The following is a 24,150-nucleotide window of genomic DNA, read 5'->3' on the forward strand; positions in this document are numbered from 1 at the left end:
CTCTAAGGTGCCACAAGTACTCCTGTTCTCATTACACTGTTGTCTGGTAGATGCTTTTTTATAGGATTTAAGTAAGAGGAGATCAGACAAGTATTTAAGGACTGGAGAATTCATAGCTGTGATTTTTCAAAGCAAGTGAATAGGAGCAAAATGCTGAACACTTTTCTGTTGTATTCTATATAGGTTCTAATACACCCTCATCACTGTATTTTTTCTTAGTGCCTTCTCATTAAGCAATGTGACTAACATTTGGTCACATCTGTTTCATGCTCTCGCTCATCCTCTTCCTAGGGGAAGAATGGTATGTGCTTTTGAATATGCCAGGCCGTGTGTCTGTCTAAGCAGTGATCTTATTCAGGCATCATTCCATGAGTCCTTGGTATCTTTACAAATGAACTAAGCAGTACCATTTAATGGCTATTTTTATAGGGGACAAAAACGCTCTCAGGACTATTCTTCTTTATCACCTGACAAAAGGAATTTACGTTGGAAGCGGTTTTGAACCTGGTGTGACAAACATTCTCAAAACTATCCAAGGAAGCAAACTGTACATGAAAACAGTAAGTACTAAAAAAACTTATGATACTCCCTCTAATAGGGAATTGGCATATCAGGTCCATATATTAAATAGTGTATATTACAGAAAGATGTGTACTTGAACAGTAATAAACCACTGTAGTAAGACTAAACTTTTTTGGAAACATACATGTTCAGTATCTTGAGTTTTCTTTTCGTTGTTTGTTAGGTAAATGACACACTTCTGGTGAATGAACTGAAATCAAAAGAATCTGATCTCATGGCAACTAATGGTGTTATTCATGTTATAGATCAACTCTTGTATCCAGTAGGTGAGTATTGGCTTTATGCAGGGAGTAAATATATAGAAAACCTCTATCTACCTCTTCTCAGACATGTCTAAGCATATGCAAAGAGTTAGCAGTACTCTATGTTTTGTGTCTTTTAAAAAAATCACTACTTTTATAATTACACAATGCAGAAAAGCAAATAAGAATCGGTTTTTGGACAACCCTTGTCTGGTGCTGTGGTAGTTTCTTAATTGTGAGAATATCTGAGGCTCAGTGCTTAATTTGTAATGAAAGAGGTGTCAGGGCTCAGGCAATTAGGTGCTGGGGTTCAAGCAAGATTTTTTACATTCAAAACTGATGCAGCAAGTCCAGATGTGTGGGGGCTATGAACTGCCAAGCCTAGCAGTGCCGGGGCTCAGCTTTGGCAAGCCCTGGCACAAATTAAACACTGCTGAGGCTTATAGTAGAATACAAGATGATACAGACTATGTACCCAATAGGAGAGAGATTTGGACTCCATGTCCATGGTAATCAAAATCCCTTCAGATTGCTAAGAACAATGGCAGAAGGAAATAATTACAGTTAAAGATGTCAGATGTACATGAATACTGTTTCTTCACAGGGTTTCTAGTCTTACTAATAGCAAGCTGCCTTTACCATTATTAAAATTGACATTTAAATTGACATATTTAAAATTGACATATTTTTATTCATTACTGGACTTCAGATTGTGTCATTTAATTATAAATTCAAATCTGAACGCTTATTATGAACCTCAAGAAATGCCTTCAGTTCAGAACAGTGCAGTCCTTGGCAGCTGATCAACGGAAGCTCTTTACAACTGTTTCCTTTTCCCAAAATATTTGCATTCCTTTTTGCAGATGTACCTGTTGGAAATGATCAGTTGCTCACCATCCTTAATAAGATGATTAAATACATTCAAATTAAGGTACGTTTTTAAATAAAGGTTTGATTGTTTATGCTTTTAGCCATATATATGCAAACAGAAGAGTTCCCTCCACCAGTATTTCTTCAATGAACAACATTTAATCTGACTGATAGAGCCCTGTTTGTTCTAGAACAAGGATCTACTTTCCATAGAGTCATCCCATGAGTCATTATATTCACTGTCAAATGAAACTCGTAAATACCAGATTAAACAAATATCCTGCCAAGTATCTTTGGTTACAGTACATTTGAACACACTGAAGTCTCTGACACACTCTGGACCAGATTCAGATTCCTGTTGTGGTTATATTCCACCCCTCCAGCAGCACAAAGCAGTTCTAAAGCCAGATGGCTCTAAAATGAGGATTCCCCTCTCTGCAATAGTGGATTAATGCCTGGGCCTATGGGGCTCATGCCCAGGGGCCCTGGCCAAGATGGGGGCCCCCACAGGAGCTCCAGAACCTGGGTAGAAGTGAGGGGGGGGCTCCTACACTGGAACTGTGGCCCCGCCCCCTGCTTCTCCTTTTCCCCCCAGAACCCCACCCACTGGCCAGGACAGAAGCCAAAGCTGGGCCATGGTAAGAGACTCCCAGGGAGCCAGGGCCACCGTGGGGAGCCCCGGACCCTCCACCTGCCCTAGACAGGGGCCAGGGTGCCCAAGAGCAGCCCCTGACCCGTGTTCCCATCCCCCAGGGCACCCCACTGTGAGTGGGACCCAGGGACGGGGGCTCTGGTCGGGCATCCTGCCCTCTCCCTGGGACCTGCAGACACACTCTGCAGGAGAGGAGGCCCGGCCGTGGCTGAGAGGCACTGTGGGGAGCCCCGGGAAGGTCACAGGCAGTGAGGAGCCGGGCAGGGAGGGCTCTTCTGGCACAGCTCCCGTTGCTACTGGCCGGGCCTCAGCAGCCGCCACATTCTGCCCAGGCTCGCTCAGTGCCTGAGCCCAGTTCCCGCTGCCAGGCTGCCCCTGCCAGGTCCCTCCTGTTCCCGGTGACAGGCTGCCCTTTCTGCTGCCTGGGCTTTGTGCCCGAGGCATCACCCACGTGTGGCAATGCTCCTCCTGTCACCTCTGGCCTGAGACTTGCAGTTTGGGGAGGGGCAACGCCCCCCTGCTACCCTCCAAAACTACCGCCACCTTGTGCCTGCTCAAAGCCACTACACCCATATTAAAAAGTGGGCAGGCATGCCCCTCCCATTTTTAAAAGTATGGAGGGGCCACGGCACACCTGGCCTGCCCAGTTCTGGCACCCCGGGGCCCCCAGGGTGTGGGGGGAACAGATGTTCTTTGTGCCCAGGGCCCCAATAAATCTTAATCTGCCTCTGCCTCGCTGGGAGAAACCTTGAGTGGCAAAGGAACTGCCGTCGCCTCTGCCACCACACACACCAGCCCCAGCATGAATCAGGGGGCAAAAGGAGGCATGGTCGAGGCACTGCTAGAAGGGAGCTCAGAGGTTTGGCCCTTCAATAGAGGTGGGCAGAAATGGGCAGACCATTATGGTGCACTAAGCTGTAGAATTTTTAGAGGGTGTAGCAATTGTCACTCTTGTGTGTCCTCTGCCAACATCCCTCATGGTCTGTACAACCAGGGGCTAGAGCCTTGCACACCCTCATGTCTCCAATACTACTGTGGCATAGGGTCTGATCCAATGCCTAAGGAAATTCAATGTGGATCTTGCCCATGATCTCAGTGGGCTTTGGATCTGGTACATATAGTATTTAATGCATTAAAAAGTAAGTTTTTATTGTAAAAGTCCTTATACGTTTGCTGGATTTGTTCTTTATTTATAGTTTATTCATGGCAGCCGCTTCCAAGAGATCCCCCTGACATTTTTCAGTAAGTTAATTTGGAATATTTCCAGATACATTTGGTGATATTGCTTTTAAAAACTGTTGCCACTGCAGCTTGAAAAGCATTTTTCAATTAAAAAGAAAGTCATCGCTATGAAATTAGGCCATTCTCATGGTGTATGGATGAAGGGTAGTACAAAGACACAGATTTGTCTTTATCATGATACCCAATGCAGTATTTTCATATTTCACATCTGTGATGAGGAAGCATCGTGGAAGGAAGCAGTTTAAATTCCTCGGGCTACAGTGGTGGGAAAAAACGTCCTCGTTTAGCTTTCAGCCATAGCCCAGTGTTAGGAGCAGTGCAGAGCCATATTGCTTCAACGAAGTGGCAGGAGACAGCATTGACCTGTGAGCTCTCTAGTGTAGCCATAGCCCAAGGCTCTGGTGCCGCAAAGGCTTATGCATGTTAGACTTTGGCACATGCCTACGTCTTTGAAGGACTGGAGCCTAAGACTCTAGCTAGATCTAGAGAACACTGCATTGGGCTTTAGAGAATTCGGAACTGATAAGCTGATGTTCAGATTCAGTTCTCAGAATGACATGAGTCGATGCTGTTTGTTTTTTGTCTCCCTATCACCTGTGCTGTCTCCTGAAAAAAAATATAAAATTCAAATTTTTAAAAAAAAATTTAGAGAATTGTAGGAGTCTCTGCTTTCCATTGTTTATCTTCTGTTGCCATGGAGCTGACATTTTCAGGAGATACAAACAAAGGTAAATGGCATATTTGTGTAGACCAACACTATAATCCCCAAGCCTAGAACACTATTGGTGCTATACAAACAATAAAACCTATTAATATATTTAGTTGATTTTTCTGTTGAATAGTTTCCTTCTGTGCATAACGTGTATAATGTCACAGCTTAATCACTAGAACTGAGTAGGTTCTTACTCTGGATCTCTAAAAAAGTCCTTTTTTGCATACAGTACTTCACACTGATTTTACCTGATTCCTTATAGCCACACCAAGTCTGAAAGAGCCATCCTATAAAGAGATCATAATAAAGGAACAACTTTGTTTGGATGCTTTTATGTAACTGTGCTTCATATTCAACTTTCTGTACTTTCAGCATCTAAATTTAAAGTGAAGCCAAATATTAAAGTGATTGAAGGCAGCCTCCAGCCCATCACCAGAAAAGAGGGTAAAACTGGCTCCTTTTCAGCTTGAAATACATTGATGTAATAGGATTAATTTTGGAACAGAACAAATCCAGGTTTCCACATGTTGCTTGAAAAGCAGAGATAACAACTAGAAGTGGCCAAACTTTTCTCAACAAAAAGATCTTTCTTAAAAGGCCTGTTTTCTAAAGTAATTTTTGTCATGGGAAATGGCTTGCATTTTAATTAAAACAAAAAACCAAATTGTGCCTTGTTTCAAAGATTTGTTGGGTTATTTTAAGTACCAAAAACGTTACTCGGTTTTCAGTAAATGAAAAAAAAACAACTGAAATTTTCGATAGTGTTTTGGTTAACATTTTTTAAAATGGGACATTGAACAAAAAACGGTAATTAGCACCCACCGACAGCCAAGCCCCCCTCCTCCCCCCCAGCACTTCCTGCCTGCTGGCGGCCCCACTGATCAACTCCGCCCCCTCCCTCCGAGTGCCTCCTGCACACCACGGAACAGCTGGGAGGGAGGGAGGGAGGAGCGGGGACGGGGAGCACTCCGGGGAGGTGGTGGAAAGAGGTGGGGCAGGGATGGGAAGAGGCAGTGGGGCCTTGGGGGAAGAGGTGGGGCGGTGGGGAAGGGCGAGCCTGGGTGGAGCGGCAGTCGAGTACCCCTGGGTAGAGAGGAAGTCACCACCTCTGGATGGTGGGACCAAAGAAAGTGGGATAGAAATCTTGGAAGGGATTTTCAAAAGCATTCAATGTTGACCTAACTCTGCTACTACTGAACTCCAAGGTAAAACTCCCATTGAGTTCATTGGAAGCAGAATGAAGCCAACACTGAGTACTCTTGAAAGTCTCATGACTCTCATCCCTACTGGATAAATTCTATGAAAGAATAAAAAATCTTCAGTCATTTAAATGCTGCCTCGTGAACTTGGTACATAAGGCAGAACACAGTTACGCTGCTTCCTTAGGCACCCAGCACATCACTTGGAAGCCCCCATGTCCCACTGCAATGTTCTGAAGGGAATTTACTGAAGTCAAACCCAGCAAAGAAGGGATTAAATAAATGCTTGTAAAGTTTCTATAAAGGTTATTATCTGTTGTTGAGGGGGTTTCTTCCCAACATAAAGGTTGTGATCTTGCTTATTCCACAGTTAATGACAATGTGAAATGGCGTGAGTTGGTACTTTCTGATGCACGGGTCAGAGCCATTCACCAAAGCAAGATGAAATAACAGTACAAATAGTGAGCATTGACTAGTCACTTCATCCAGCCAACTATCACTGGGTGGCAAATCAGTAATCCTACCTCTGGCTATACCTCAGTGCATGCTTTTTGTTTGCCAGTGTTCTGACTCCGCCCATATTCTCACCATTGAGTCTCACTCCTGGTGAAGCCAGTTTTGGCTCTCATGGTTTGCCAGCAGCAGCTGCAGCAGTCCCCAAAAGACACAAATGCCTGCAACTGCCATTAAAAAAATCTCCCAAAGTTGCCAAAATGTTATTTTTTCTAGCTATGGCAGGAAGTCATAGACAGATCATAGTGCTAGAGGAAGATTTAGTGAAAATAAATACTCTTCCAAAGTCTCTTCAGAGGGTAGGGTGCCCAGTCCTTCTCTGTATTGGCAATACCTCCCAGCTTTGTGTCATCCGCAAACTTTATTAGCACATTCCCACTTTTTGTGCCAAGGTCAGTAATAAAAAGATTAAATAAGATTGGTCCCAAAACCGATCCCTGAGGAACTTCACTAGTAACCTCCCTCCAGCCTGACAATTCACCTTTCAGTACAACCCGTTGTAGTCTCCCCTTTAACCAGTTCCTTATCCACCTTTCGATTTTCATATTGATCCCCATCTTTTCCAATTTAGCTAATAATTTCCCATGTGGAACCGTATCAAATGCCTTACTGAAATCGAGGTAAATTAGATCCACTTCATTTCCTTTGTCTAAAAAATCTGTTACCTTCCCAAAGAAGGAGATCAGGTTGGTTTGGCACGATCTACTTTTGGAAAACCATGTTGTATTTTGTCCCAGTTACCATTAACCTCAATGTCCTTGACTACTTTTTCCTTCAAATTTTTTTCCAAGACCTTGCATACTACAGATGTCAAACTGACAGGCCTGTAGTTGCCCAGATTTTTCCCTTTCTTAAAGATAGGAACTATGTTAGCAATTCTCCGGTCATACGGTACAACCCCTGAGTTTACAGATTCATTAAAAATTCTTGCTAATGGGCTTGCAATTTCATGTGCCAGTTCCTTTAATATTCTTGGATGAAGATTATCTGGGTCCCCTGATTTCGTCCCATTAAGCTGTTCGAGTTTGGCTTCTACCTCGGATGTAGTAATATCTACCTCCATATCCTCATTCCTATTTGTCCCTAAGCTCCTCATTAGCCTCATTAAAGACTGAGGCAAAGTATTTGTTTAGATATTGGGCCATGCCTAGATTATCCTTAACCTCCACTCCATCGTCAGTGTTTAGCGGTCCCACTTCTTCTTTCTTTGTTTTCTTCTTATTTATATGGCTATAGAACCTTTTACTATTGGTTTTAATTCCCTTTGCAAGGTCCAACTCTACATGGCTTTTGGCCTTTCTCACTTTATCCCTACATGTTCTGACCTCAATAAGGTAGCTTTCCTTGCTGATCACTCCCATCTTCCATTCCTTGTAGGCTTTCTGCTTTTTCTTAATCACCTCTCTGAGATGCTTGCTCATCGAGCTTGGTCTACAACTCCTGCCTATGAATTTTTTCCCCTTTCTTGGGATGCAGGCTTCTGCAACTTTGACTTGAAGTAATTCCAGGCTTCCTCCACCTTTAGATCCCCAAGTTCTTCAGTCCAATCCACTTCCCTAACTAATTTCCTTAATTCTTTAAAGTTAGCCCTTTTGAAATCAAAAACCCTAGTCACAGATCTATTTTTGTTTATCCTTCCATTTAGTTTAAACTGAATTAGCTCATGATCACTCGAACCAAGGTTGTCCCCTACAACCATTTCTTCTATGAGGTACTCATTATTCACCAAAACCAAATCTATAATGGCATCCCCTCTTGTTGGTTCAGCAACTACTTGGTGAAGGAATCCATCAGCTATCGCATCTAGGAAAATCTGAGCCCTATTATTATTACTAGCACTTGTCCTCCAGTCTATATCTGGGAAGTTGAAGTCTCCCATGATCACATAATTCCCATTAGTATTTACTTCATTAAAAAGGTGTCTATCCATATCCAAATCAGATCCCGGCGGTCTATAGCACACCCCAAGCACTATCTCGGAGAGGCTCTAGTAGCTTTCTTCCCCAATGTGATTTTTACCCAGACAGCCTCTGTCTTATCCATTCCGAGGAATGGAAAACCTGTCATATGAAAGGAGACTCAAAGAGCTTGGCTTGTTTAGCCTAACCAAAAGAAGGCTGAGGGGAGATATGATTGCTCTCTATAAATATATCAGAGGAATAAATACCAGGGAGGGAGAGGAATTATTTAAGATCAGTACCAATGTGGACACAAGAACAAATGGATATAAACTGGCTATCAGGAAGTTTAGACTTGAAATTAGATGAAGGTTTCTAACCATCAGAGGAGTGAAGTTCTGGAATAGCCTTCCAAGGGGAGTAGTGGGGACAAAAGATATATCTGGCTTCAAGACTAAGCTTGATAAGTTTATGGAGGGGATGGTATAATGGAATAGCCTAATTTTGGCAATTAATTCGTCTTTGACTACTAGTGGTAAATATGCCCAATGGCTTGTAATGGAATGTTAGATGGGGTGGGATCTAAGTTACTATAGAGAATTCTTTCCTGGGTGTCTGGCTGGTGAGTCTTGCCCACATGCTCAGGGTTTAGCTGATTGCCATATTTGGGGTCGGGAAGGAATTTTCCTCCAGGGCAGATTGGCAGAAGCCCTGGTTATTTTTTTGCCTTCCTCTGCAGCATGGGGCACGGGTGACTTGCTGGAAGATTCTCTGCACCTTGAAGTCTTTAAACCATGATTTGAGGACTTCAATGGCTCAGACACAGGTTTGATACAGGAGTGGATGGGTGAGGTTCTGTGGCCTGCATTGTGCAGGAGGTCAGACTAGCTGATCATAATGGTCCCTTCTGACCTTAAAGTCTATGAATCTATGAATCTATAACCCATCCTGAACTAAGCAGAAGAGTACTGCTTTATGCAACCCTCTATGTGCCACATATTTCAATTGCACTAGTCTGACAAAAAACAAAGCAGATTAAGGTTAAAAGGAGCAGGGTTTTAAAAACCACCACATCATTTTATGAATAATTGTATTGAGTTGTGTCATTAAATTCTATTACATTGCGTTATTAAGTACTTGTATAATATGCCCGCAATTAAAATGCAAAAATGCCTCTAAATTTAAAGCAGCAACAACTGAGCATAGTTGTTATTGATGTGGTCACTAAAATATATATGTATGTTTATCAGAAAAACCAGGTAGAAAAATCACGAAAGTAGTTGGTGGTGCAACAATTCGAAAAGTTACTCAAGGTAGGATTTATAAACAGAGCTATATGTTTTGTGATGCACCAGTGTGCTCTAGATTGAGGTTCATTTAGCTAGTTATTTAACTAGCTAAAAGCTAATCTAGGACCCTGTGCATCGCCTCCTATTGCAACATATAGGAGGTCCAGCAAGTCTGGACTTTATTGTTTTAACCACTTGACAATAAACCAACCTGTATGAAAACACAATGTCAGGTTAATCCTGATTAATAATCATAAAAAAAACCTTCTTATGGAGTCAACTTCTATGGAAGGTCAACTTTAAAAAAAAAAAGGTGACTATCTGTTATAAAAACAATGAGGAGTCCGGTGGCACCTTAAAGACTAACAGATTTATTTGGGCATAAGCTTGTTAGTCGTTAAGGTGCCACTGGACTCCTCGTTGTTTTTGTGGATACAGACTAATATGGCTACCTCTCTTATATCTGTTACAAAGAGAGGAATTGTACAATAAATGTCCGCTAATAAGGTTACGGACTATATCATGCTATTAGCACCGAAAACAGAGTAAGGGGAGGTGCAAAACCACATCTCTCTCTTGGGAACACCCTAATACTCTGTAAAGAAACTGCACTGATGTTGTGTTTTAAACTTAGTCATGCATTACTCAACTGCTGCCTTACAATTGGAGATGAGTCTGAGCCAGACACTCAAACTCTGCCTCCCTGAATCAGACTTTGGGGCCTGGTTCTTTGCTGTCTTAAATAATGTGTAGTTATTGTCGTCAGTATAAAATGGCTTTAAAATACTAACTGATTGGCATGAGGATCTATGGGCACCTCACCCCTTGAGCTGCAAAGACAATAGTCACCTGCACTGACAGGTGTTCCTACCGCACCAGTCCCTACAGGCTGCTCCATTGGCCTCCACTATGGCTCTGCTTGAGATATGCTACCATTGGCTGCACAGTGGCAGCTGCAGAGAAATCCTACAAGGAGGTAAGGTTGATTGAAGCAGAACTAACTGGGTATCTGAGTGGTTAGCAGGAGACAGTGCCATGAAGAGAGTCAGGAGTCCACCTCCCAAATCTTCACAGAGCTTGTTCCATGCAGAGCTCTGGTGGAGAAGCATCTGTAGGGTTCCAAGGAGTGGGGACAATGTCAAAGAGGAGATGTGTCCCAACTTATACCCAGGAAGGCAGATCCCGAGGAAATGCTTTTGCCACAGACAGGACACAGGCTAGTCAACAAATCTTTAAATTCCCAGTATACAACAGGCTGAGGGATATTATAACTCCAACTGGTGTGAGAGAGAAAATGCAAGATTATACAGTTGTTCTCATGAATGGATACACTTAGTTTTATTTTCTCATATAAATCTCTGGCATTATACAAATATATTATTATAACAATAAATAATCAGAATGGAATATTATATGTTATGGTTTTTATGTGGAGGGTGTTAATGCCTTTTCTACCTTAGCTGTTTTGAATAATATATATGTTTTTTCCAGGCACGAGAATAATCGAAGGGGAACCAGAAACAAAATTGTTTAGAGAAGGCGAGACAATAACTAAAGTGATTCATGGAGGTGAATAAACTTTCAGTGGCTAGACTTTATTAGTCAAAGTACTTATGGAAGATTTATAGTTCCAAGTCAGGTTTTATTTCAATGAAAAGCCATGTGGATTTTTATGAGTCATCGGATTTGCTTTTATTATTTCATTCAGGAAATATAGTAGCATTTCATTCCTACTGGTTACAGATTTTTCCTAACTCTTCTCAAACACATTGTATCTGATGTTATGATTCCAGCACTTTACATGCTGGGTTGCCATCTGTCTCAATTTAATTGTGTTTGGTAGCTGTTGTCCTGCCTTCTAAAGTGCAGTGGGTAGACATGTGATAGAAAGTGAACATGTGTTGACATAGAAGTGAATCTTAGAAGCATAGGACTGGAAAGGACCTCAATAGGTCATCTAGTCCAGCCCCCTCTACTCAAAGCAGAAGTAATAACTAGACTGTTCCTGACAGGTGTTCGTCTAATTTGTTCTTAAAAACCTCCAATGGTGGCGATTCCACAATCTCCCTAGGCAATTTCTTCCAGTGCTTAATTACCCAGACAGTTAGGAAGTTTTTCCTAATGTCCATCCTGACTGCCCTTGCTGCAATTAAAGCCCATTGCTTCTTCTCCTATCGTCAGAGGTTAACAAGAACAATTTTTCGCCCTCCTCCTTGTAACAAACTTTATGTACTTGAAAACTGTTATCATGTCCCCCGCAATCATCTCTTCTCCAGCCAAACAAAAAACAAACTCAGTTTTTAAAATCTTTCCTCATAGGTCATGTTTTCTAGACCTTTAATCCAATTTGTCCACATCTTTCCTGATGGTGCACAAAACTGTGTACAATACTCTAGTTGAGGTCTTATCAGCATGGAATAGAGTAGAAGAATTACTTCTCATGTCTTGCTTACAACATTCTTGCTAATACATCCCAGAATGATGTTCGGTTTTTTGCAACAGTGTTACACTATTGACTCATATTTATCCTGCAATCCACTATAATTCTCAAATCCCTTTCCGCAGTACTCCTTTCTAAGCAGTAATTTCCCATTTTGTATGTGTTCCTTCCTAAGTAGAGTACTGTGCATTTGTCTTTATTGAATTTCATCCTATTTACTTCAGACCATTTCTCCAGTTCGTCCAGATCATTTTGAATTTTAATATTATCCTCCAAAGCACTTGCAACCCCTCCCAGCTTGGTATCATCTGCAAACTTTATAAGTATACTCTCTAAGCAATTATCTTATAATTTATGAAGATATTTAACATAACCAGAACCAGGACTGATCCCTGCAGGACCCCACTCTATATGCCCTTCCAGCTTGACTATGAACCACTGATAACTACTCTCTGGGAATGGTTTTCCAACCAGTTATGCACCCACCTTACAGTAGCTCCATCTTGGCTATATTTCCCTAGTTCGTTTATGGGAAGGTCATGTGAGACAGTATGAAAAGCCTTACTAAAGTCAAGATATACCACATCTACCACTTCTTCCCTATCCACAAGGCTTATTACTCTGTCAAAGAAAGCTATTAGGTTGGTTTGACACAACTTGTTCTTGACATATCCATGTACTTGTCACCTTATTATCTTCTAGAGATGTTTTCAAATTGATTGCTTAATTATTTGCTCCATTATCTTTCCGGGTATTAAAGTTAAGCTGACTGGTCTGTAATTCCCCGGGTTGTCTTTATTCCTCTTTTTTATAGATTGGCACTATATTCGCCCTCTTCCTGTCCTCTGGAATCTCTCCCATCTTCCATGATCTTTTGAAGATAATCACTAATGGCTCAGATATCTCCTCAGTCAGTTCGTTGAATACTATAGGGTGTATTTCATCAGGCCATGCCGACTTGAAGACATCTAACTTGTCTAAGTCATTTTTAACTTGTTCTTTCCCTATTTTACCCTCAGAGCCTACCTCATTTTCACTATGTTCAACATCCAATTGCCACTAACCTTTTTGGTGAAAACTGAAACAAAAAAAGTCATTTAGCACTTCCCATTTTCTGTTATTGTTTCCCACCCCCATCATTGAGTAATGGGCCTATCCTGTCCTTGGTCTTCCTCTTGCTTCTAATGTATTTGTAGAATGTTTTCTTGTTACCCTTTATGTCTCTAGCTAGTTTAATCTCATTTTGTGCCTTGACCTTTCTAATTTTGTCTTTACATGTTTGTGTTGTTTGTTTATATTCATCCTTCATAATTAGACCTAATTTCCACTTTTTGTAGGACTTTTTTTTTAAGTTTAAGATAATTGAAAATCTCCTGGTTAAGCCAGGGTCATCTCTTGCCATATTTCCTATCTTTCCTATGCTGTGGGATAGTTTGCTCTAGTGTCCTTACTAATGTCTCTTTGAAAAACAGCCAACTCTCTCAAACTGTTTTCCCCCTTAGACTTGCTTCCCATGGGAGCTTATCTACCATCTCCTTGAGTTTGCTAAAGTCTGTTGTCTTGAAATCCATTATCTTTATGCTGCTGTTTTCCCTCCTAACATTCTTTAGAATCATGAACTCTATCATTTCAAGATCACTTTCATCCACTTCCACTTTCCATGTGGACACTGGCATTTCCTCCACTTCCTCAGGACCTTGAAATGTTTCTAACAAATATGGGCCTCAACCAAAACTTTGGATATGGCCATCCCTGGACTTGAGGGAAGCTTAGGTCCTGATCCAGATCCAAGCACTGAGGCCAGCTCCATAGGGCCATTCTTCTTATTATTATTAATTTGTACTAAAGTAGCACCTAGGGGTCCCAATCAAGATCATGATCCCATGGTGCTAGGTGCTGTACAAACACATAGTAAGAAACAGTTCCTGCCTGAAGAGTTTACTATCTAAATAGAAAAGACAAATAAAGGGTAGAATAGAGGAAATATAGGCACAGAGCGGTAATGTGCCTTGCTGTAGATAAAAAAGCAGGTCATTGTCAAAGCTGTTGAGTCCCAGTCTGGTGCCCTATCTGACAGTTTATTTACTTTCCAATGTGAAAGCAGGATCTCCAAAATGACATATCCAGTATATTCCTCACCACTTTATTAAGATCTTTAATTTTTAAAATATCATTATAGAGCCTATTATTGAAACATACACCAAAATAATTGATGGCCATCCTGTCGAGGTGACTGAAAAAAAAGTGACAGAAGAGAGAATTATTCAAGGTAAACTATGTGAAGCACCTTTCTATTTGGACTGGCTGAAATTTACCTTTCTGCACCAGGCCAATCTATGCATTTCTGAAGTCCCAGTCTGGCTCTTGTGGTGCACTCTGCAGAAAGGTGAATGCCATCCAAAATTCTTAAGCCTTTCCCACTACTCCTAGGGAAGGCCAGCTCCTGGCTGTGGGTTGTACACAGGTGTGCACAGAAGTGTCTGCAATATTTTAAACACAAAGTAGAACTATCAAAAGTCAGCATGTTTCTATATCTCAAAAAGGAGTCCCTTTTGCAAACATTTCACTAATGTATGCCATGGTGGGTTTTTATGATTAAGTATTAGTATTATTTTTTAGTTTTTAAAAAATAGGCCCATTTTCAAGATAAGAAGATTTCTGAAGAAAAAGGATAAAAAAATTCACATTGCCGCTATGGGAAGGACAATTTTATCAGTATTTCAAATAAAGCAAAATTTGGGAAGGTGGCAACATCTCCAAAATTAAATTTAAAATTTTAGTATTAACAAGTAATGTATTACTAGCATTTAAAATAAATTAATACATAATAAATTATTAATTAATAAAACAATTATAGGCATGGTGGGTAAAATTTTCAAAAGCACTTACGTGAATTAGAATTCTAATTCCCATTTTGAAAATGGAACTTAGGCTCTTAGGAATCTAAGTAAGTACCTTGTGAGGGTGGGGGGTAGAGGGGAAGAGATCTATATAGCATTCTGGGGTCATCTTTAATTATAATTTGAACATGATGATTCTGTTAAAGACAAAAACATACTAGATGTTTCATAGGAGAAAATACAATAAAATGCAATAGTGTAGTCTTTGTTTCAATGCTGCCTCTTTTAACCTTTGCTTCAGGTCCTGAAATTAAATATACCCGAATTACTGCGGGTGGTAGAGGAGATACGGAGGAACATTTGAAGAAATTGCTTGAAGAAGGTTAGTATTTTTCTTCTCAAAGAAAAATGTAGGCGCCATGAGATCTACCCAGGTATTTAGTTTCTGAAAATTATGCATCTTATAATTTTAATAAATATACATATACAAGGTGGGCCCAAGCCACAAGTTCAGAGCTAGAGATTAAACACTGCAAAGTTTAGGAGTGCTCAGATCTGAGGATTTGATTTTATCTATTATAGAGATGTAGGGTTCCTTGAAATCTGAACCTCATAGTTGAGGCTTGTTTGGATCTATATAAACATGTGCTTGAAATGCAGTAGAGAGCTTTATTTTTCAACATGTCCAGTTCCACATCAAGACAAGAAAAGAAGTCCCAGAAGGAGGTGTGAAAGGCATACTACAAATGACCCATCATTGGTATCTGTCTCAATATGTACTTCATTAGCAATTCATTTTAAGTGAAACTGCTCATGTATACTGTATACTGAGAACTGATCAAAATGATTGCTTTTCTGTCATGATGATAACCAGATGTTTGGCATGGAACTTATTATAATAAATGGATTTTGTAGTTACTCAGCTTGTTCGTTAATGTAATATTATGTAATTTAGAATTCTGAATGTCTTATGTAAATCAACTTTATGCCATAAACATGTATCCTCTCAGAGGTTACCAAGGTGACCAAATTCATTGAAGGAGATGGTCATTTACTTGAAGATGAAGAAATCAAAAGACTCCTGCAGGGAGGTTAGTGAGTGTATGACAACTAACCTTTACATAACAGGTTCTGGTGATTGAAACCTCTCTCAGACAATTTGATCTCTTAACATTTTAAAGATTGACCTAGCTGATCTAGTTTAAATATAAATCTACCAAAAAAAAAAAAAAGGCCTCCTGAACTATAAAATGGCAAACTTTGAACAGCCAATTTTCATACTCGCATTGATCATGAACAAATAGAAGCTTGTTTGTTTTTTAGTCTTTAAAATGTTACCTAATTCAAACCTACGGGAGCAATGAAGATTTATTCTATTAGCTGCAAACTTTTTTCCAGGAAATAGTTAACTTTGAGAAACACTAATGAAATGGAAAGTGTTACAAGAGGACAAATCCATTATGCTTTTCTGTTATCCAGAAATGAATATTCATTGCCCTCAAGTTAACAATCAAAGGCATGTTTAGCATCTCTCTTTAAATACTGACAGGTAATGTGGGTTAAAATATTAACTTTAATTCTCTTCAAGTACAGCATTCCTGGTAATGATTCTCTCTCTCTCCCTCTGTCTCTCTATTCTAACAGTTTTAGCAATAAATAACCAGTGGATGTAGAAAAAAAAGTAGAAAAATTTGTGCATATGAAATTAATTCTTTATCTATAAATACGGAATGTCTTCTGCTTATTGCATAGATTAGAACAACTACCTGTAATAGCAAAGGTGACAGTGAAAAAGAATTCAAGTATTCTGCGGAAATTTAGTATTGGCCTGACTAATAAACTCGAAAGGCTATTTGTCTGTTTCTCGAGTCATACAGTAAAACCTCTGATTTAGATTAATTGAATCCATTTCTTCTTGTCATCTTTTTATTAATGACAAGTTTGGAAGTCAGTGAAGTAGGTCACAAACAACCCTGGACCTAATTCTACAGACAAATTCAACTAGGCTCAGATTCTGTAAGGTATTTAGTTGCCTAACTTCCCATTGGAATTAGGCACCTAAATACCTTTGAAGTCTGGGCCTTAGAGATTTGCCTAAGTAAGGATTTAGTAAAGGCTGTAGGATATAACCCTTAGCTCTTGTATAAAGTAAAACCATCACAGTTAACACTCATTGGTCCACCTTAACTTAACTGGTAGTCTCAGCAGACAAGTAAAAGATTGGTCATGGAAACTGAACTGCTGCATTATCTTTACTCATAAGCTTCTCTAGGTCAGGATTTAAGGCACTGGGATTAGGGCAGCGTGGGAAAGCTTGCATTACTGCTGAATATAGTGTACACATACTAGCAGTAAAGTCTCCAGGGCTACCCATCTTGTATCTTTTACCTGCACTAAATTCAGTTAGAGCTATTTTAAAATTAAGTTGAAAAATTACAAAAGATATAGCAGACAAATTAGAAAACTGGACTAAATTCCATTGTCTACAGTGGGGGTGCAGAAGTCAAAAATGCAGAATTTACCCCATATGGGTCTGCAAAGCTCTACTGTTGTGAATTAGAGTGTCCTGACACATTGGATCTCTTCAGTACCTAGCTATTGCCCTAAATTATCAAGCTCTGCAATTAAATACAATTAATCTATAAAGATATATGGCTCTACAGATTTATATAATGGTGATACATTGAGTATTAGTAATAAATTGGGTAACACAACATAGTCTCTTGAATTCTTTTCTTCTCCTTGCTATCATAAGGTGGTTAGTAAAAGCCTCTTGCTTTATGTAATGGATCAAATGAGCAGATTATCTGTTTTTCTTCAGTCTTCTCTACACTTTTCCATGTTTTAAACCAGTCTTTTACACCACAGTACAGTACTTCTAGCCAAGAAGAGCAGCTACACATGCTGCATTGTGGCTGCTGTAATAATGGTGGTGATGGCTCCCTGCTCCTTCCAACTGCATCAGAGCATTTCTGTTTTACAACAGAGAATTCCCCAAGCACTTGAACAAACCTGAGTCAAGTCACAAATGTATGTCTTGCCTTTGTGCAAAGCAACACACTCTCCAGTGGGCTGTTATAAATTTATATATAATCCAGCAGAGCTTGCTGCACTTGGCAGTCTTTGCTGAAACAAAACCCCAGTTCAGCCCTAGAGAAGGAGACTCCCCAGTGTCAGGGCTGAGAAAACCGGCAGGATTGTACGATGCTTATAACATGACATCCTGCTCACCAGTATGCCCCCAGAATGAAATGTGTCCAGCCCAGGCACCCTTCATATTGAAAAATGCTATCCCAGATTTAACTCATTTGTTTTTAATGCTTATCATAGCTGGAACTGAGTACACCAAGGTTACTAAAGTAATTGAGGGAGAGCCACTGATTATCGAGAGAGAAATCAAGGAAGTCCATCTGGAAGGTTAGTTTGTCTAATAATGCAATAGCACTGAGACCATCTTCATCTGCAGTGATCATCCCAGGTGGGGTTTTATAGTGTCTGTACACATAAGTTGCTTAGCTCTGAAACGACAGTTTTAGCAGAAAGAGTTTTGTCAATTTTTTTTAAAGGATTTGATCATACGCTGACATTGCAGAGAATCATTTCAAAGTTTGTTTTGAGGCTCATCCTAAATAAATTAATTGTCATGTGTAGTAGGCAAAAAAAATGTCTAGCTGCAAAATCTAGGCAAGAATACTGAAAAATGAGCATAATAAACTTACTGCCTTTTCTATGAGCAGCACTACAAGAAGAAGATGTAAGTTCTCAATAACTTTAGTTTGTTTCCTGTTTCAATCTTCATCCATTATGCTAGGGGTTCTCAACTGTGGGGTCACAATCTCTGGGGGGGGGGGCAGGGAGGGAAACATAAACAGGTGTCAGTGGGTTGCGACCATTCTTCCCTTCTCATATTGTTAAATGGGAAGGAGGTTCTAGTTAGGGGTTCTGGAACAATTTGAATAGTGGGGTGCGGAGAGCAATTGAACCAAACTGTAAACCCTGTGTATGATGGAAACCACTGCAAGCAAGGGGATGTGGCAGCATTCCTAGTTTCAGCACCTGTGGTTCCAGTGGGATCTGAGATCCAGTGGGATCCCAGTATTAAAAAGATTGAGAATCACTGGACTATGCAATGAAATTCTTAGGGACCAAATTCATTCCTGGCTTATGCCTGGGCTGAATTTAGATGTTCTAGTTTAACTTGCAGTTACTTGCAAGTTGCTTATCTAACAGTACCCACTGTGAGTTAAAATAAAGCAGTGATTTCTTGTGGTATTTGTGTGTGTCCTCTTTGAAGTAGCATTTCTAATCATTCAAGATCGGTCGCTAAAGTTTATCTATTTCTTAACTGTTCACATTCCAGATATAGGATACATAGAAAGAAATATAGCTTCTGGTGAATGAAGTTTCTCATGTTATCTGAAGTACCAAGAAATTAATTTGTTTCAACTGTATTTTCAACTTATGTTAACTTAATGGATTTTACAAATGTGAAAGAAATTCAGAGGGTAAATTTACAATATACCAGAGGATTTGTTTGGTTGGTTGGTTTATCATAAATAGTCACTTTTTAATTGTTCAAAATGAAGTGCCCGGTATTTGTGTTTACAGGACTCATGATACAACTGTATAGATAAGGGGTGGCCAAACCATGGCTCGCAAGTTGCATGCGGCTCTTTTACAGTTAAAGTGTGACTCACAAAGCTCCCCATACTCCTCCCCCCATTCGCCGCCTACCAAACTTGGGGCTGGAGGAGCTCAGGGCTTCTGCCCAGCAGGGAGAAGGGGCTCATGGCTTCATCAGAAGCAGGGTTGAAGCCTCAAGCCCCAGCCAGGAGCCCCAAGTCCCGGCAGGTGCCTCCCATGGGGCTGGAGTCCCAAGACTCCCCTTCCCTCAGCCCCGAGCCCTGGCAGGCGCACCCTGCAGGGCTGGAGCCCCGGCAGGCACGTCCCAGCTCTCAAACATCTGACGATTGTCGTATGCGGCTCGGTGGGTCAGTAAGTTTGGTCACCCCGGTATAGATACTTATAGGACATATACTGCATAATGGTGCGCGATAAACGCTGGGTTTGATCATACACAAAGAAGATGTGGAGTATTGTGAGTATAACTTCAGTGATAAGCAGGACAGGGAAGGCAGAGAAGTCTGATCTTCCATCAGAGAGAGAGATGCCCATTAGCTATGAGCCTAATAGCTGATGTAACTTTGAGCAACCTCAGCCGGGAGGATATGTTCCTAAAAAGGGACCTGATTGTGAAAGGACTTGCACAATCAAAGTGTTGAGGTAAACAAAGTAAAGTGGAAGGCTAGTTAACTGCATGTGTTAGTAAATACAGCCTTAGTTGTCTGATGGATTCTAAGGGGAATATTCTCCACTCAGATCAATGGATCTTGACTCTAATATTTTGGTCTCTCTTACATGTTCAGAACTCTGATGACATTAACAGGCATTCCATGCATGTAATATCAGTGGCAAAATCTGCTGTAAGGATGTCAGAGAAGATTTGTTTTTCTTCCTCTGGAATTTTTCTCATATTTATGTTTTCTTGCACTAATCTACAGATGTGGGTCACAACATTTAGCAAATGCCTGTAGAGTCACAGATCAAATGGATATTTTGGAAAACACCTACATGTCTATTAATCAAGGGTGCCTCTCCAACATATTACTTGCATCACTCCTGTAAGCCTCTCAACTCAAAAGAAGGGAATTCTGGGAATCTGAATTGTATATACAATGGTGCTGCGACATCACAATACTGACTGTACTGTACATGGTTATTTGGAATTTCCAACTAGCATCTCAGAGATGGTTCATCTTCAAGAACTATAAAAAACAGTACAAGTCTTATGTTTATCTTCTGAGATCAGTAAGTTATCAATTTGCTACCATTTCCAGGAAAAAATAGCTTGTCAGCAGCACAATCCAGCCTAATGTTAAGGATAATTCTGTATTTTTAAAGGATGATTTTTGTTACGATGTGTAGAATGAACAAAATGAAAATGTTTTATTATTTTTTCTTAGTACAAGCCTTTGTGTTGCAGGTCATCAATAATCCCAAGCTTATTAAATACCTACAACAGTGTTGACTTCATTTTTTAAGCTATGAGTTTCAAATCAGCTGTTGAATGAGCTCTAATTCAAATACTTGTTTATAAATCACTCCTGACTGCAATATTTCTATTTTGTAGATACAGCAGTGAGGAAACCAAAACCACCCAAAAAGGCACAAGGTACAAGAAAGCAAGCATTTTCATATTATACTTTTTCTAAGGATATTTTTAAGACAATAATCCTTTCCTGAGACTAAAATACATTCCAGTAAAAAGAATGGTAGTCATTGTTCACTGTGCTCTTTTACAAGAGTTGGTAATGTTAATGTTTTTTTACAACACTAATATGCCTGAAAACAGCTCCTAAGGACTATGTGCTCTGGATAAACTGGGTTGCACATTTCATTTATTGAAACAAAAGTTGAATATTGAAAAGGTATTAACCAGTACTTCCACTCTGAATACAGGCTTTATAACAATGGCATTGTGGGGTTCCATCTCTATTGTGTTTCACAAATTCGATATCAATCTTGGTTGCTTGACAAGGAAAAGGATGCTTCTTACTTTGCTAACTGCCAGGCCTGCAATGCAATGTGACATCTGAAAGTCAAGCTAGATACTTTGTTTTTCATGATTTGGCAGCAGCAGCAAAGATAAGCCAGTCATACCCTTGGTTAGACTAGTGGAAGCCCATTGTCTCTAAATGATGTCCTCGGCTGGGTTTGTGTAACCTCATTAGGTTTCACTGGAGTTGCAGATGGGCATCACTGGAAGATAGTTGGGTTGCATTTGGCCTGCAGCACTGATACGGTGAAGTCATTAAGAATTTTGCTGGTATAAGGAATAAATAATAACTGTGTAAGGGCCTCAGGATTTTTCCCATTAAGACTAGATATGGGATTGAGAGGGGTCTAGATTCCAAGTATTCTCAAAGTCTGGGGGTATTTGGATCCAGGGTTTTAGTGCAGCCCTATTATCAAATGAGTGGTAATCTATGAAGTTCAAAGCCAGATCTGTTGACTTCCATTGGGCTATTTGCAGGAGCAAGGAAGGATTTAGGACAAATTAATTTTTTTGGATACTTTATTGACCTATTGACTATCCATTATATTTGCAAATAACTTTCTTCTATTATGTTTTGCCACTAGGAACACCACGGAGAAGGACAAGGCTAGTTCGTCCTTAGAGCTTTCCAATGAGATAGAGGCCATAGAACTAAAAATGAATAGCCTGATCTTTGAGAGGAAAAGATGTTGTTTTAAAATCAAATCAAAAGAAATGTGTCATTTGCTAATCAAGTATAAACTGAACCATGAGCCCACACAAAGGGTCTGATTGTGTAAACATTCACTACTGGGCTTAGTGCCCACTAGTATGAGTAGTCTATTACAGTAAATGAGACCTCTCTTGGCAGTAAGCATTATTTAGGGTGAAATGCTGGCCGCACGGAAGTCAATAGCAAAACTCCCATTGACTTCAATGGAGCCAGGATTTCACCCTGTGCCTGGTAATAAGTGTTTACAGGATTGGGCTCAAACTGAGCAGGGAACATTTCAGAATGTAAATTTTATTATTTCTTATAAATGAGAAATATACATGAAATTAGATCATTTCTAGAAATATATAGTTTAGGTGACTTGATGATGGGTAATCTAGGGAGAGCTGTATAAACCTAGCACTTTTGGTTCAGTAATATCATGCATTTTGATGTCAACTTTTGTCATGTTTTTAATGTCATTATGACACAACAACATTACCTTTTTAAATTAACAGTTATACCGTATATTAAATGTATCATCTAGTTCTGTATTACATATTCAAACATTTCCTGGTAATATGGCTAAAGGATGTTCTAAAAAAATATCACAAATGAATTTACTAAAATGTATTTGTGTAGGATGGTGCTGGCTACATTTTCATCTATTAATAAAAATAATTCCTATTATAGGCATCCTATAGAAAACACAAAATTTAAGATACTAAAGGGATAACATTTTAAATAAGAATGAGCCCTTGAAATGTTAAATCATAAGGAATAAATAAAATGCATGCAAACTGTTACCTCTGCATGGAAACAAGCATAACAATAATTGGTGCTTGATATGAAAGCTTTTATATCAAAACATGCTTTGCTAATGTCTGGTACTAATGTGGATTTGTTTGTAAATTATGTCATTTTTATAACTCTAGTTTTGTACTCATAAAATGTTTAAGTCATTTGTCTTTTGCAATATTTTAATGTCAAATGTTGGAATGCAACTATTTGAGAGGAAAGAAAAAAATATTTCTTCAAGGTGCCTTAATTCTGCAGAACCAAGGTTGAAGAGGAGTCATTAGATATTATTCTTCTGTTTTGAAACAAATACTCATTAAAAAAAACTGGCTAAATTATGCTTCTTTTTATTTGTAAGTAAACCCTTTTGTGATCGGGCAATTCTAAATATTCTTACGATCCCTAGGGTAACTTTTAAATAAACACATGCATTCATATAAACAGATTTTTTCTTTTTCCCACTTAGCATATGGAGTTTATCCTAAACTTAATGTGTAGGGTTTTAGCAGCACAACTCTGTAAGTACCTAATCCGTAGCCCCTTGAAGTCAACAGAAAGTCTCCCACTGAATTCAAGGGTCTATGAATCAGGCCCTAAAACACTCCATAACAGTCCTTTGTCAATTGAGTAATGAGTGACAGGGGTAGTTATGTTGTCAGCACCGGACAGACCATTTAGTCTTACTGGACTAAGTCTAGGAATTTATATGGTGACTTAATAGGCTGGGTGTCCTTTAAAACTGGGGATCAGATCCTCAGTGGTTGTATATCAGCATAGCTCCACTGACTTTATGCCTTGGTAGGAGGTCAGCTTTAAACTGTAGCCAGGGCTGTATATGAGCTCTACTGGTGGAGGCTGCCCAAGAAATGGCCAGAATCAGCACATTTCCCCAAAGCTCTCAACTGTATGTTCCACAGTACAGCTGGTTCAGCCTCTCTGTCACACTGACCTGCATAGTCAGGTGTGTTTTGAAAGATAGGAGCTCATGGCCTGCAACTTTGAGACCTCTGCTCTTCTGCCTGCCTCCAAGAAGCCGAGAGAGACCTGTGAGGGAAAGAGGGGATCTGGACAGGAGCTTACAGAAGATTCCAGATAGGGGAGTTGATGAAGAGGGACTGATACCTTTTTCACAAGAGGGGTGGGGGAGAAGGAGCAAAGCCAGACCACAGCTGCCCCCCGCTTTCTGCTTGGATGACTCACACACCAATTTACCTAATTCTTAAAATGGTAACAAATAGCCTTACTTTGGAGAAGTGTTTATTTTTTGTATCTCTTTGTGTCTCACAATTTTTTCATTTTTTTTTTTATTTCTTCTAGCAAATACCTTCACTATTCACTAAAGTATGTAGTTTTATTTAATTCTACTTTAGGTAATACACCAACATATATGGTATGAATTATATTAAGGGGGACTCATTAATCAACATTTTTATTTCCTAAAATGGAGCTAAAATGTGCCATTCATTTTGAATGCTTAGTTTAGTACAGAATGTATATACCCAACTGTACTATATACACTCTTTCGATGGAATTTTTTTTCCAGCTGTCAAAACAAGATTCTGTCTT

At 39.7% G+C, this 24,150-nt stretch overlaps 1 protein-coding gene across 1 annotated transcript in view; it reads left to right on the forward strand.

Moving 5' to 3' along the window:
- Positions 1-21,717, forward strand: part of POSTN (periostin) — a 48,719-nt gene extending 27,002 nt beyond the window's left edge. The window contains exons 13-25 of the mRNA XM_065407014.1: positions 430-560; positions 746-848; positions 1,688-1,755; positions 3,543-3,588; positions 4,673-4,744; positions 9,161-9,223; positions 10,691-10,768; positions 13,819-13,908; positions 14,781-14,861; positions 15,490-15,570; positions 17,810-17,896; positions 20,670-20,711; positions 21,680-21,717. Of these exons, the coding sequence (XP_065263086.1) occupies positions 430-560; positions 746-848; positions 1,688-1,755; positions 3,543-3,588; positions 4,673-4,744; positions 9,161-9,223; positions 10,691-10,768; positions 13,819-13,908; positions 14,781-14,861; positions 15,490-15,570; positions 17,810-17,896; positions 20,670-20,711; positions 21,680-21,717 (980 nt within the window). The remainder of the gene's footprint in view (positions 1-429; positions 561-745; positions 849-1,687; positions 1,756-3,542; positions 3,589-4,672; positions 4,745-9,160; positions 9,224-10,690; positions 10,769-13,818; positions 13,909-14,780; positions 14,862-15,489; positions 15,571-17,809; positions 17,897-20,669; positions 20,712-21,679) is intronic.
- The last annotated feature ends 2,433 nt before the right edge of the window (positions 21,718-24,150 follow it).

Source organism: Emys orbicularis, chromosome 1, assembly GCF_028017835.1.
Source record: "Emys orbicularis isolate rEmyOrb1 chromosome 1, rEmyOrb1.hap1, whole genome shotgun sequence".
NCBI lineage: Eukaryota > Metazoa > Chordata > Testudines > Emydidae > Emys > Emys orbicularis.